General features: G+C 41.9%; 1 protein-coding gene across 1 annotated transcript in view; it reads right to left on the bottom strand.

The window, feature by feature from the left end:
• Positions 1 to 2384: 2384 nt before the first annotated feature.
• The window catches only part of LOC115355561 (cystine/glutamate transporter), a 34475-nt gene continuing 21021 nt past the window's right edge, over positions 2385 to 15838 (bottom strand). Inside the window, exons 3-14 of the mRNA XM_030046419.1 lie at positions 6679 to 6947; positions 5922 to 6048; positions 5717 to 5832; positions 5468 to 5593; positions 5225 to 5324; positions 4790 to 4834; positions 4578 to 4701; positions 4386 to 4489; positions 4183 to 4279; positions 3398 to 3547; positions 3118 to 3295; positions 2385 to 2901 (exon numbers count right to left, since the gene is read on the bottom strand). Of these exons, the coding sequence (XP_029902279.1) occupies positions 2837 to 2901; positions 3118 to 3295; positions 3398 to 3547; positions 4183 to 4279; positions 4386 to 4489; positions 4578 to 4701; positions 4790 to 4834; positions 5225 to 5324; positions 5468 to 5593; positions 5717 to 5832; positions 5922 to 6048; positions 6679 to 6947 (1501 nt within the window). The 3' untranslated portion in view covers positions 2385 to 2836. The remainder of the gene's footprint in view (positions 2902 to 3117; positions 3296 to 3397; positions 3548 to 4182; positions 4280 to 4385; positions 4490 to 4577; positions 4702 to 4789; positions 4835 to 5224; positions 5325 to 5467; positions 5594 to 5716; positions 5833 to 5921; positions 6049 to 6678; positions 6948 to 15838) is intronic.

Here is a 15838-nt window from a genome sequence, read left to right as displayed (position 1 = left end):
TGAGGTCCAAATGAAAAGGTAGAGCATAATGTCTGCAATCAAACTTTGATAGCACCTACTGACAGTACTTACAGTAACTTGAAAAAAAAAGCGAATTTACTTGATGGTATTTTTTGTGCATATTATCTTACATGAAGTAGATTTGATCTCCCCTTCTTCTGTTCCCTCAGGGACAAGACGGCTCCATCCATCTCGGAGAAGGTCTGAGAAAACTACACCACTGACCACCTGGTGGAGGAGCTGGACCACTTCAGCCCAGAGGTGCTGAACGACATCATTTCGACCACAGTGGAGCACATTTCTGTCAGGTTTGAGCTTTCAGAACATGCAGAAATGATGAAAGAGCTCAACACTGAAAAGGCAGATAGATCCGCTCACATAAATTATAGAGTAACAGTGTAAGATGATATTAAAAAAAATGAAATCACAATTTAATTTTCTGAAAATTAAACCCACCTGTCTTCCTCTTTAGTTGGAACTTGATGATTGTGGCCACCCAGCCGCAGTGGATGACACTGAGCTCCTCCCTCCTTGAGGTACGTTGGTGTGAGGAACCCAGCCTGGAGGAGAACACAGCAGACCCAGAAATGGACTCTGCTGGTGCTTCAGCTCCTCTGGAGCCTCTGAGCCTCCTGCTGAAGCTGCTGCCATGTCTGCAGTGCAGGAGGGCCGGACCACCTGCCTGGCCGACACTGAGGAGCAGAAGCTGGACAGTCCTCCGACACCACATCAGGAGCTCTTCTCTCTGACTTGTGTCTGAGTCTTCAGGCCTGTTCACGCTGCAGCTGATAGCTGCTTCCACCAAGAAGAGTCCAGGCTCTGACTTTGCTCTGTGATCTTTTACTTTTCAGAGGTCAAACAGAACAAGAGGACAAGAATCCAACGCTTCCTCCATCAGCTGCTTCGAATAGTCTGCTGCTGCTGTCTGCCTGAGGACAGACTGAAACTTGCATTGTAACAAATAAATACAGTGCTGCACTGCAGTCAGTCCAAATCTACCTCTGTTTCATTTCATATGAACTGATTCAATGTAAAGGTTAGAAATTATAACAGATGTAGAGTCTTTCCACTTTGCTTTCTAGCACATAAACTTGTTTTACTGCATATCATCACTGATATGTATGCTAGTGATAACATGAAAACTGCATAACTCCAACTCCAATTTTAGTGTTTCAGCTTCAGTTGAATAGGTACATGCTTCTTAAGAGCTTGAGAAAAGCACATCAATGACCTCTGTTGGTTTGAAAATCCAATGGCAATATTCAAAATTCATTTTGGTTCAAAAAAGGCTGTATGACTCAGTTCCTGCAAATGTATTTATGTAAGTACATTATTTTTTCAAACAACAGAACTGGTATTTTAATCCTAATGTAAATTATAATATACATGAGAAGTTTGCAAAGTACATATATAGGCGGCTATTTTTTTACACTGACCTGTGATCTGTCAGCCCCTAACAGCAGATTGGTGAACAGGTCCTAACAGGAGGACCTCATTCTAAGCCAAGTCAACATCATATTTCCTGAAACAGCATTGTCCCCCTACCACAGACAGCAGACAGTGAATCTCAAAAATGACCTCTTCTCTCTGTTCAATGGCCATACTAAAGATCAAGATTTCTGCGAACATTTATTAGTTATTAATGAGCACATTTAGTAAATTCAGCAAATATTATCTTCACCTCTTTCACAGCAGAGGGCGGTGTGGAGGTTGTTAGATGTTAGATGTTAGACAGACATGCTGTTATAGACAGATCCACCAGCAGGTGGAGCTAGATTTGCTTTCATATTCTTTGGAGTGCACATAAGGACAATGCAAGTTTCCAGTGTGCTGAAAAATAAAAGCACCACAACACTCACAGCTTAAAATAGCATCTTATATCCAACTGTATTATCATTTACATAAATCTAACTTTTCATAAGAATCATACATTGCATTTACTCTCTCTCTCTCTCTCTCTCTCTCTCTCTCTCTCTCTCTCTCTCTCTCTGTCTCTCCCTCTCTTTCACACACACACACACACACACACACACACACACACACGTTCTGTAACTGAGAACTTGATCTTTGGTTGATGCTTTTCATTGACTGAAAGGGAAGTTTACAGCTATCAAAACCAAATTGCCAAAAACTTTCCTGTTTGGCATGTGACAAACCATGTCCTCAATGGCTCATAGCGTAAGCATCTGCATCGGAAGTTACACAGATCATGAGTTCAAGTCCTCCTTGTGGACCCTGTCAATTTTATCTGATCACCTTTTCAAGCTTTTCATCTTACAGCCTAATACATCCCAGGCTTTGTTTCTCCACAGAAGTTTATGACAACAAGTTTCAGAATTATCTTCAATAAGCATCAAAGCTCAGTTAGGTCTCATGCTGCTTGGACTGTGGTCATTGCAGCTGTATTTGTGTTTTTTATTCAAATTAAGGCTGAAACATCCTTTATACATTGTCTCTGACTGAGAAAAAATATATTCATTGTTTCATACAGAAATATGCACTTAGTCTTGAGCAGAGCTATATGTCCATGATGAATGATGAGGAGAAACAAGTATGTCAGCAGCAGTGGAAAACAGTTGTCTTATTTGCAGTAACATTCGGCAAGTTACACTGCTAAACTGTCTTTTTCCTCTTTATAAGTCATCAGTCTGATAATTCTACCAACATCACAGGGGCTGTTTCCAGGACATTTCTAAAAGTGGGATGTCAATAGCTTGAAACCCATCTATCCAAACTCCATTAGATTAAATGACTGGTTAAGGTGTATATTTGCTGGAGTGTAGCAGATGGTATCCAGACAGACAGGATGAGAGTGAGCACAATGTCCTCAGGGTCCTCAGTATGTCTGGACCTCCTGTTGAGCCACTTCCAGCAGGATCTGCAGCTGCCTGCTGCAGTGGTCTGGGGATGTGGAGGAGAGGCAGAGTCATCAAAGAGTCCAAGCTGCTTCCATCTTCACAGTCTAAACAGCACATCTCTCAGCAACCATGTCTACGCTCTACAAGTGACTAATGTCCTTCTTAAGATACAAAAAACATTATCCCAGTATGGTCAGTCGTCCACCATGAAAAGTACTTCAAATAAATTTCTGATTAGTTATATTCTTGGTTGACTCACCAAAGATCTGTCTCCATTTACGGGGCAGACGGAAACGGTGGACAGTCAAGAAATAAACTGGGATGCCAGTCAGTGTGAGGGCACAGCTTCGCCCTGTGTTCCATGGGTCCGAATACAGAGACAGGCCAACAATGAAGAAGCACACAACTGTGAAGATGACTGCGATGGCCAGGGGTACCTAGGTCACATCAAGCAAATAAAACAGGTCAATCAGTTTAGGGTAATGAATGATGAAAGCATGAACATAGTAGTTGACCATAATAATGGCAGACATGGCAACCTTGAAAGGTCTGGGGTGGAGGGGAAAGCGATGGCGATGGATGAGCATCCCCAAGGTGGCCAGGGCAATGAAGAACCAACGAGTGAAGGAAGCAAAGTTGATGAGCTGGTAGATTTCTCCAGTGGCAATCATTACCACCACCAGGGGATACTGCATGGAGACATACAGGAAATGCAGCTATAATGAAGACCTTTGTCAGTCCAGCTGTGTAGACTGTTATATCAGCAATGCTGTAGTGGAGGGTAAAGTCACCTTTTCACTGTTTGCCCATATTTTCAGGCTAATCTAATTCCAAGTCCATGGGGTATCTGAAAAGGGTTTTTGAAGGCCAGTACTCATATTCCTGTATTGAAGATGATGATAGCCCTTATCAGTATTTTAAAATGTGATCATTTTGTTGCCAAAAATGGTGTCATGTAGTGGTTGATTTTTTTTTTTTTTTTTTTTTTTTTTTTTTTTTTTTTTTTTTACCTCACCTATCACACCAAACAATGATCTTGTGTCTGATCAGAAGCAAGAAGGTCTGGCAACAGACACAAAGACCACAAGGAATGCCTACCTCATTCTCCTCAGCATGCTCTTAGAAATTATTCAGTTTAGGCATTAGGTTAGAGTTTAGGTTAAGCCACTGTTTGGTGAGGTTAAGATTAGAGTAAGGAGAGTAAGAGAGGTGTTCTGTGAGGTGGGCATTCCCTGAGGTTTTTGAGGTCTTCATCTGTTCTTGCCTACATCATGCAACAGGAGAGCTCGATTTGCCAATTCAGAGAGCATGAAAAGTACATCACCAATAGCAGCACAGCAGGCAAAGGAGTATGTCTTCGGATGTGGATCATGGAAAAGAGTGCTGGCCAGTGACCCTCTCTGGCTCCAACAAACAACATCCTGCAGTGTGGACAGAAAGACTGACAATCAGGTTGGCAGACAGTCAGTCAGTCAATTCAGGCAGAGTTCAGGCACTGAATCTGGCTCATTTCTATCACTAGATCACCTGGGTGATCCGAAGAATCCACCATTCAGTGCTCCCAGGCAGGACGTGGCCACTAAAATGGGAATCACAGACGCCAGCCCCTGGAGAGCACGGTTGGCAAATGTCTACAAAGACACAGACACTGGGTGAGAATGTCTCTCCAACAAACTGGAGATCTGTTTACCATAATGTGAGGAATAGAATAGCACTGACCACAGCTACAGCATCAGACAGCAGGAGCTCCGCAGGAGTCATCACGGTGTAGTAGGCCACATTAACAAGCACATAGAAGACTGTGACTGTCACCATGGAGCAGATTATTGCCAATGGGATGTTTCTGTCAGGACACACATGGACAGATATAGTATCTGCAAGGCAACCGGTCTTTTAGACGCATGTTGATGTGGAACAGAAATGTGAAGTACCTATTTGGGTTAATGACCTCCTCTGTGACAAAATTCAGATAAAACCTGAAGAAAAATGGAAAAGCACATCCATACAGTCACAGTTCTGATTTCTCAGGTGTTAATGTTGGCTGGACCACAACAGTGGGGCCAGCCATACAAACCTGAATCGCTGTCACTGACTGAGTCAGTTACACCATTGGATGGCTGACTGGTGGAGCTCCACCAGCAGCCAGCCAACAGCTGTTTAACTTTATACATAATCAGGGTTTGAAAACTGCTGTCCAGCTGCTGTTCACAGAACCAAGGTAAAAACAGCCGCTTTCTAAATGTAGTCGTGGCTCAGCCACAACTAGGTTCTGACCTAGTCTTGTTGATATTCATCTTTATAATATAGTTAGCCAGCAAAGTTTAAGCTTTTAAAAACTTCAGTCAGTATTCATACTGTATGCTTACCATCCTCCATAGGCATATAAGCCATTATAGAAGGCCAAGGGCAACCTATCCAGTGTTAATAAGTCAACCTCAAACCCATTTTGGAAGTTTTCTGTCTTTCCTGCAAAGAAGAACATACAGAGATCACTGAACATTATTGACACATGTATGCCAATTCAGCTGGCCTTAAAATGGCTAATTCACCTCTCATCAGTCTACTGTAAAAATTAATGTATTTAATTGGATCAAGTATAACTTGCCCACCTTTGGCTAGTGCGATGACCCCGGGGATAATGATAAGGACCAGGGCAAACATCTTAACGAATGTCAAAGTGACTTGAGTACGAGAGGCCACGGTCACACTCCAGCAGTTGACCGCTACTACAAACGCTACAGGCTCACAAGGAGAAATAACTCATTAAAGGGAAGCTGACATCAATGCAAATTTTTCAGTACAGTGCATGGTATGACCATTGTGTGTGTCGGAGGAAGAGATAGAATAGAGCCACTCACTCACTCCAAGGATGCTGACTATTTTGATAAGCACCATGGGAGCAGCACAAGGTGCAAAGAATGGCTCCACCACATAGCGACCAAAGGCCAAGGAAACATAGGACGCCACAGCTGGTCTGTAAATGAAAAACACACTTGTTTAACGGTGTGATGTGTTTTTAGGGTCAGTTTTATGTCTACAGAATTCACCAAAAATTTGACTGACCTGATAAATAAGAACTCCGTCCAGAGTCGCAAGAAGGCAGGCAGAGGTCCCAGTGTCTCCAGTAGATAAGTGTAGTGACCTCCTGACTTTGTGAAGGTGGTGCCCAGTTCAGCATAGCACAGGGCCCCTGATAGAACAAATGGTTTAAAAAAGCATATAGTACTAACCCATTTGTTTCAAACTGGGACTTGCCAAGTTTCATTCAAGCAAAGTCATATATTGAAAGGCTCTTCATTTCAATATCAGTTTTTGATTTAGGATTAGGAATATATCAGTCGTATGTGTGTCACCTCCTTACACAAGAAAGTCTGATTCGATTCCACACAAATGTTATTTTTATTCAGGGTAACACTTTACAATAAGAGTACAGCAATTAACGTTAGTTAACATTAGTCAATGCCGTAATGGTTAATTAACTGTTAGTTAATGATTTTATGGCATTTACTTATGTTAACAACATCTACAATAACCCTTAAATAACATATAAATTAATGCATGAACAGCATTAATACATGATTCTTAGACACATTAGTTAATGGTTAGTTAACTGTTACTTAATGTTTATTACGGCATTAACTAACATTAATTGTTGTACTCTTATTGTAAAGTGTTACCTTATTCAGATGCTGGGTTTCAATGGAGGATTGCATTGTAGGCTTTCCCACCCTGTCTGAGTAGGTATTTACAGCATAACAATGTTCAAACACTGACATCTTGAATGTGGTGCAGAGGTAACTTGAAGCAGCAGCTCTCTTACCAAACGTGGAGAGGAGCCCACACAGGGCCCACACCAGCAGAGAGAGCCCCACGCTGCCGCTGTTCATCAGGACACCCTTGGGTGCAATGAAGATCCCGCTGCCCACCACTGTACCGATGATGAAGGACACAGCAGACAGCAGGCCTATCGTCCTGTGAAGCTGCACCGCCCCCTCTTCTTTCTTCTCCTTCATCTCATCCCCCTGTCTCTTCATCTTTGTCCTATTAATTGCTGTTGTAGGTTCAACTCTGACACCTTCCAGCAGAGAACTGACCGCACAGTGCTGTGAGATTACTCAATTCTGCTATAGTTTGAAGTATACATCTACACTTAGCATTTCAACATCAAATTTAAATGCTCACCTCTTTTGAGAAAACAGCAGCAGAATTCTTTTCACTTTTCCCAAATATCAGTAATCAGTAGTCTTCTTTGTGCTCAGTGTTATCTCCTGCGGACATAAATTTGCAGCAGCCCAGTAAATATGCACGGAGCTGCAGGGGGAAAAAGACCAAGTTGTAAACCCAGCTGACCTGACCAAATACGGCTCTCTCCCCCTAATCTAGCCCACTTGTTTTTCTCCCCTCATTGGCTCTTGCAAATCAGAACAGTAACCACGGTGACCCACCCATCCCGTCAGAGCTGGGAACAAAGCCTGCAGTCACATACAAGCTTCAGCAAGTAATTACGGCAGTTTAGAGGCTCACATATGCTGTATTGTGCTGTTTTGTGTGTGTCCATGTGTGTTCAGCTTGACACGGTCCCTTACAGCCCGAGGGAAAAAAACAGGGTCTTGTAGAGGCAGCTGCACAAACGACAGGAGGGCTGTAGTCAACACTTAGTATTCAACACACCACACCTTAATCTGGGTCACCACAAGACTAGCCTCTGCGTTCAGGGCAAGATACAGATAAATGTAAAGAAAAACAGACAGACACATGAATTTGAGTGCAGTTATACAGAATTTATTAAAAAAGGTAAGAATACTACAATAAAACTCAGGTAGGCAGAAAATGATCGACTATTCCTACATAACCACAAAAAAAGAACAAAACAAAACAAAACAAACAAACAAACAAACAAACAAAAAAAAAACAATTGACAGAGCTGTTTCTGAATATTTTGGGGCCTTAAGTGACAAAATTACTACTAAAGGTCTTTCTCTACCACTTTCTCTCTCTCTTTCTCTCTCTCTCTCTCTCTCTCTCACACACACACACACACACTCATTTTAAAGACCCATGAAGTTTAGGCAAATAGTCTGCTGATGAAACAGCGATGGCTTTTTTAAAAAAAAAATTGACAGCATTTTCCTCCCATGTATGTGCTCAGAGCTCTGCTGACTCTCTTGTCAGCTGTGTATAAACTCACCCAAAAAATGAAATCCAAGTCCTGTTTTTTTTAACTCACAGTTGGAGCAAACACCACCACAATCTAAAAAATGACCCTAGAGGAGAGTTAGAGACAGCTGCAGTGATTGAGCGAGCTTGACAATAAATGAAGAGAGAGACAAGAAATAGCCAAAACAAATGTTTTGCAAAGGTTTGAATCACTGCAACCTCAAGACGTGGTGCAGCAAAAAATTTTAGACTGGTAGACCCAGTAGTTTTTGAGATTAACCGCATACAGACAAACAGACACACACAGGACCAAACACAATATCTTCTTCAGGCTGCCGCCTGGTGCCCGTTGCACAAAAGTAGGATTAAGACATCCGGGATAAGTGACTGAGCCGAGCTCAACGAATCCAAAACACGAGCGTCCAGGCTCAATTGGTTGCACAAAGGCCAAGCCAGGATCAGCAGACACGGATTCATCAAGCCAGCTGAAACCTATCCTGGATAAGTGCGCGCACGCGGCTTCCTCAGTAGACCCCGCCATCGATCACAGATTCACCGATTCACCGTAGCAGCGAGAGCAGCGTATGTCTCCCCCTCTGAGGCAGAAATCCTTATGGAGGCTTACGAGGAGGTGAAAAATCAAATAAAAAAGAAGGGCAGCACGGCCACTGTTATCAAACAACGAGAGAAAGCGTGGAAAAGTACTGCAGACCGCCTGAATGCGTAAGTAGTGCGCAAATACACACTCACTGTTCCGCTGAAACCATCACAATTACAATCCAAATAGTTAATTAACATCTCCGAAAACGTAGCTGTACTCTGATTATTAATCAGTTGAAATTGTAAGTGAAATTTACTGCAGATGTGAGTGAAATTGTGTAAATGTAACTCCTTCAGACTGTATAACAATTTGATAAATAGATGAGCTCACTGACTGAATTGAATTTCACTTTAGGATAAATAAAGTTCCTCTTATGTTATCCTTATATTTGCCCCTCATGCTCCCCTGCATGCACATCAAGATAAAATCCCCCTCAGGTGCCCATGAGGTGGGTTTTGTGAATAGGAAATCCTTTCACAGCATTATGTTCAGGTGAACATGACTTTTTGATATTGTCAATTAATGAACACTGTACACTGCTTGTGATGTCAGTTGATTGGTTTAATAGTCTTCATCTTATAATTTCAGATGGTCTGCAATGCTGACTGTCTGATCAGCAATGTTGTGGCAAAGTGGCCTGGCTCAGTCCATGACTCCCAAGTCTTTCAGACCTCTGGAATCTATCAGCGCCTATCACAAGGTGAGCCACACAACCTCTATTAATAACCACTTTTTACATCATGGCTGTGTCAAGAATGTCACTCTATTTATGAGCTTGTGATGACGAGATTTTGTATTGACAGGTGAATTCTCTGGTATGTTGCTAGGGGACAGGGGGTATGCCTGCCAGCCTTTTCTCCTGACACCACAGACCCCCAGGGAGCACAGCAGGCCTACAGTCCTGCCCATGCCAGGACAAGGGCCAGGACTGAAATGACCTTTGGCCTCCTGAAGGCACGCTTTTCACTGTCCTCAGGACTTAAGGGTCAGCCCTTTGAGGGCATGTGACATCACTGTGGCCTGTGCTGTCCTCCACAGTGTGGCCTGCCTGAGGAAGGAGAGGGCCCCCAGAGTGCCATCACACAGACTGGGACAATCCTGCATCTTCCCTGATGACGACAGTGGTCGGCTGCTCAGGGACCAATATGTGTTAAATTATTTTAGTTAACATGCATGCTTTAAATTTAAGTTAAATATGTCCTGCAGTGGCAGAGATGCATGCTGTGAATTTCAGTTAAATATGGCCTGCATTGGCAGAGGAATTAAAAAAAAAAAGAATGCTTAATTGTATTTAAACTGATTTGGCCTCTTATGTCGTTTGTGCTGTATACTGTGTGTATACAAGCTTGCTACTGCATCCATTCATTTGTCTGTTCATTTGTTGTGTATGGATTTGTCCTGCATTTATTTCAGTGTGCACACATGCAGGGTGTATTACATACAGACCTTTGAATGTGTCTTTATTCTTGTATTGTATAATATGCTTTGATTCTGTGCTTTCTATCATGTAGAGTCACTGTGTGAAGGAGCTGATTGTTTACCTGCTTTGATTTGTCCTTATTCAATAAAGGAATGTCATGTTACTCTTTGATGTGTATTTATATTTATATGGGATGTGTATTTTATAGTCTATGGGAAACTGTAAATTATCTAATATTGCAACATCTAAAATCATCAAATTAATGATCACAAATGTTTAAATGACAGGGGGTCTAGTTTCGACACTTTCCTAAAATAATCGCCTAAGTCTTTTTTTTTTTTTTTTTTTTTTTTTTGTCAAAAATGAGTTTTTTGCCTAAATCATCTCCTCTTGATGCTGGCCACCTCTGGTGAAATCACCAGCATCAGAACAGGTCATGCCATTCTACCCCTGAAGTATAACTGCCTAAATCACTTGTGTGCAAAAACTGTGACTTTGGTAGTTTTATTTTTGCCTAAGGCAAAAAAAAAAAAAAAAAAAAACGTTTTTAGGCTATTTTAAGCATTTCAAGATGGCAGCGGTATCAAGAAGAAAGAAAATTTTCTCTGCCAGTGAAGTTATTTCAATGATCCAGGGCTCATCCTCAATTGGTAAGTGATGAGGTTTAGTATAACTTTGGCATATAACATATTACAATTGCCTAAGTCAACAAAGGCATGTTCAGAAATTTGCCTAAGTCATTTATTTCTGTTATGTTACATAATTGACTGACATTGTTTTTAGTATGTCAGTAGTCATCTTTTTTTATATAACATTTTTGAGTGAAATTATCAATAAATATCATAGTTAATTTTTGGTGAATTTTTTTGTGTCTCTTGAAAAACCTGAAAAAATGACTTAGGCGATTATTTTAGGAAGGTGACGATGTGATAACAATGCGTAGTGGGCAGTAGAATAACGTTTAGTTTCCGTTTGTGGTGACTGCTGACTGAGATAAGGGATAAGATTAAATAAATCCTGGAACTTAGCCTGGTCTGGAGCAGGCTAGCTCCACAGAATACATCTCCATGGTAACTTATATCAAAACATATCCTGCTATCCACTATCCTACTTTTGTGCAACCGGATCAAGGATAAGTTAATCCAGGATAACCAAGATATCCCGGCTTAATCCCTTATCCTAGTTTTGTGCAACAGGCCTCTGGTAGAGATAATGACACTCACATGTCCTCCCATGGATCTTTGCCTTTTTCAAAATAAAGCTGTCAACATGGTGATGACTTGATATATATATATATATATATATATATATATATATATATATATATGTGTGTGTGTGTGTGTGTGTGTGTGTGTGTGTGTGTATATGTATACATACACACATACAGTACAGGCCAAAAGTTTGGACACACCTCATTCAATGCGTTTTCAATATTTTCATGACTATTTACATTGTAGATTCTAACTGAAGGAATCAAAACTATGAATGAACACATGTGGAGTTATGTACTTAACAAAAAAAGGTGAAATAACTGAAAACATGTTTTATATTCTAGTTTCTTCAAAATAGCCACCCTTTGCTCTGATTACTGCTTTGCACACTCTTGGCATTCTCTCGATGAGCTTCAAGAGGTAGTCACCTGAAATGGTTTTCACTTCACAGGTGTGCCTTATCAGGGTTAATTAGTGGAATTTCTTGCTTTATCAATGGGGTTGGGACCATCAGTTGTGTTGTGCAGAAGTCAGGTTATTACACAGCCGACAGCCCTATTGGACAACTGTTAAAATTCATATTATGGCAAGAACCAATCAGCTAACTAAAGAAAAACGAGTGGCCATCATCGAGAGAATGCCAAGAGTGTGCAAAGCAGTAATCAGAGCAAAGGGTGGCTATTTTGAAGAAACTGGAATATAAAACATGTTTTCAGTTATTTCACCTTTTTTTGTTAAGTACATAACTCCACATGTGTTCACTCATAGTTTTGATTCCTTCAGTGAGAATCTACAATGTAAATAGTCATGAAAATAAAGAAAACGCATTGAATGAGAAGGTGTGTCCAAACTTTTGGCCTGTACTGTACATACACACACACACAGAGATAGATAGATAGATAGATAGATAGATAGATAGATAGATAGATAGATAGATAGATAGATAGATATACATATATATCTTGGATAACCTTGCAATATTTCTGCCAAAAGGGAAAAATAATTGGCCCATAGCAAAGTGTTAAAACAAATTGTGACTATACCTCATAATTTTATTTTCCTTTTGTTTTGACTGGACTGGTCACTGTGCAGCTGTCACTTTCACTTCATCAGTGAGTGATAGCGCTGCTCGTTAAAATTCCTCCACACAGCACATAACAATATGCACATACCAACATGGTCCTTTGATTTTGATTTGTAAAGTGTGAACAATTGTTCCTTCGCAGTTTGAGCCCCATCCCATTCTCTACAGAAGACTCACTCGAGAGCGTCGTTTGGAGGCCGTGAAGGCCACAAGCAGCCAACTGAACATACCGCCAGACCGTGACATTTCATGCAAAACAAGATTACAGGGGTGCAGACAGTTCCCGGTGTTTGGCTAAGAAAGCCTGTGTTGACGCAGCTGGGAGACACGGAAATTAGGATGTTTGAGGGGAATCCTGACTGTTAAAGCAAATACACATTTGAGATTCTTCTTCAAGTGAAACATTTGAATTTGTAGACCTGGATACAATTTTAATGCTGATTTTTTTTGTCATCTTTAAAAGATTTTCTCCAGTCAAGATCATATGCCTGCTTCATTTAAAGGGTGCATCATGATGATATAGGTCATGTAAAGAAACACATAATAGAGAGGAGAACAGATATTATCCTATTTTTCTCTCTAACTAACTTAACACTGAATGTCACTACCTCAAGGCTGAAATGTACTCAAGTGTAATTTGCTGTTTTTCCAGTAGATGGCGAGCCAATCCCACACTAGATATTCCTTGTGGTTTCATTACTGATGGTCAGAGTCACTTAAAATGTTATGCTTTACCAGGATTGCAACATTGAAGTGCTGTCACTGGCAAAGAGTGTTCAAGCCATATGAATGAAATCTGCAGTCACACCAGTGCATGGTTGCTGACTTACTCTGGGCACAAAGGCATTTGCAGTCAAAGGTAGAGCCCATAATTCTCTCCCAGCTAAGGCCACAGGTCGCGTTGGGCATCACAGTGTGAAATCCCGGGGCAGATCCAAATTTAGCCGTGTCTCCGAGCGTTTCCCTGCCATAGGCTCATAAACCGCCCCAGGAGATGTGTGCCCACGCCCCCGTTGCTGTTTTCCACCTGACCTCCCCACATCCCTGCCCAGTGAAGTGGAGGCCAAACCAGCCTCAGCCACTCACTCTGCACCGGCTGTCCCCCAAGAAGCCCAGCTATCACTTCATTCACCAGAAGCTATCCCAATTTCGAAATACATAAGATGGCCATCACAGGATCCACTTTAACTGTGTGTGGAACCTATCGAGCATGCACTGGGAAGAAGGCAGGTAAAAACCCTGGACAGGTCATTGTTATTGTCCCCTGTGGTAAAGTGTAGATAGATGTGTAATTTAATGTCAAGTCATGGCATAAAAACATCCTATGTGGGACTTCTTCTGCGGTCTTTGTCCATTTTGGGGTCAACAGCATGAAAACACTTTAGAGCCCCTTGGAAATAAATGCTAAAACAAAACAAACATTGAGAAAATTGAGTCCAGTCCTTGTATCCACATGGATTATCCCTCACAAGGGACGAAAAGGAGAGAAAAAGGTCATCCTCCATACCGTCCTCATGGAGACACTGCCCTCGGCAACCAGCTGAGCCCTTTGCACCCATGGAACAAGTTCTGTTTTGAGTCACCCAATTAGAGGGCCTATTATCACGCACAACATGTGTGTGTGTGTGCGTGCGTGCGTGTGGTTGCATGTCCTGGGACTTAATTACCCCTCTTCTCTTTCTCACACACACCCAAAACACATAGCACAGTGACACAAAGGCACACATGTACATGCATTCATACAGAAAACAGCATTCATGAACATTCAGTGATATGTGGATACAGGAAAAAAGATGGAAACACGCACACACACACACACACACACACACACACACACACGCACACACACAGCAGGTGTTGCTGTCTTAACAGGATGGAGTAAACAAGGTCTGTCCTTTTGTGAAAGAACACGAAAAGGATCTCATTTGTGGATGAGTGCAAAAAAGGCCAGCCCAATCAATCATATCAGCTGATAGACTTTACAGCATCTTACGGCAAATGTCAAATCTGACACATCTGAGCAAGATAAAAGAGCGCAATTCAGAGTATTCCCACACCTTTTGTACACAGAATGGGAACGGGATAGATCAAATTTGCTGCACTTGATGGTCTTTTTGCCTCCTAGACATGGCTAGATCAATCCTCAGCAGGCACCCATACCTACCAATACCTCCTCATAAGTTACAATCCAAATCCACGATGAGAGATGTGAATTGGTTATCAGCACGCACAGACACAGACGCTGCTGTTAGCATTCAGGTCATGCCTTACGGTTATTGCCCTGACTCTGGCACACCTCACACACACACACACACACACATAAATGTGCACACATAAAGCCTACCTCATCCCACAGAGTGTTTCAGTGTGGATTGTGTAGGCCGTATTATTACATTAGATGACACACAATATAAATGATGGACAAGATGGCTGATTTAAAACCTATGGACAGGTAACAGCAGGTTACTGTAGCACCTGCACAAGGCTGTTTTATCAGCCAGCCCTTTAAGTGCTCTTTAAGTGCCCTCTGAAATGACACGGAGAGATGGGTAAAGAGAGATGCAGACAGGTAGAAGTGGCAGAAATCTGGAAAAGGTCACGTTGGCGCTGATGGGTTTCAGATGTGTTTGCGGTGTGTGTCATTGCAAATCTGACGCTATGGATTCTCTCGCCTCCGGGGACACAAGTGAGACTGGCATTCAAAGCCTTCTTGGAGATTTTCAGGTTTTCCCAGAGTCTGAAATGTATACATATTTTTTTTCTGGCACTGTAGCATGATGATATGGATCCCCGCTGTCCAAAAGCCAAGGCACAAAGAACCCAGTTTCAAAAAGTCGAAAAAAGAACAATACATCATGCTCGTCTGACTCAGTGGCTCCCGAAAGGCAGTCTATCTTTCTCTCCCCTCGCTCTCTCTCCCTCACTTGATCTAATCTCTCTCTCTTTCGTTATCTTCTCTCTCTTTCTGTGCCCTCTCACAGGCACACACAAACACACTGCCTAGTTGTTTAGGCGTCAGAGAAGACAGTCATCCCTAGCTGTCTGCAGGGTGTGTGACGTCGAAATTATCTGGGGATCTGCCCCTGTTGCAAGAAAGACTGTGTGGGGTTTGTGTTCCCTGCGCCTGTGGCTGTCACAAGGCCAGCTGAGCTGTTCCTTGAAAAAAAAAAAAAATACACCACATTTTGGGAGGACTGGACTGCTGGAAAAACTATCGGACATCAAAGTCATCCACGCGCTCCCGGTAGATCATTCACTGACACCTTACACTCCATTCTCAGGTTCAATAATTAAGATTTTTCTTGCCCCTTGGCAAAAAAATGACCATAATACATTTGCAGGGATTTGACAGAGTTGTTTATCAATACCAATGATTCAGTGGTTACTTCAACTCGCTGACATTTCTGGATTTCAAAGGACCCAGTAGTTGAGATGGAGGACGGGCTACTAACAAGACACTTCAGCTCCAAAAGCTAATGTTCGTCACTCTCAAACCACTAAAGCAAC

The sequence above is a fragment of the Myripristis murdjan genome, chromosome 23 (assembly GCF_902150065.1).
Source record: "Myripristis murdjan chromosome 23, fMyrMur1.1, whole genome shotgun sequence".
Taxonomy (NCBI): domain Eukaryota; kingdom Metazoa; phylum Chordata; class Actinopteri; order Holocentriformes; family Holocentridae; genus Myripristis; species Myripristis murdjan.
The sequence above is the reverse complement of the archived record's forward strand: the minus strand, read 5'-3'. Positions and strand labels throughout refer to the sequence as shown.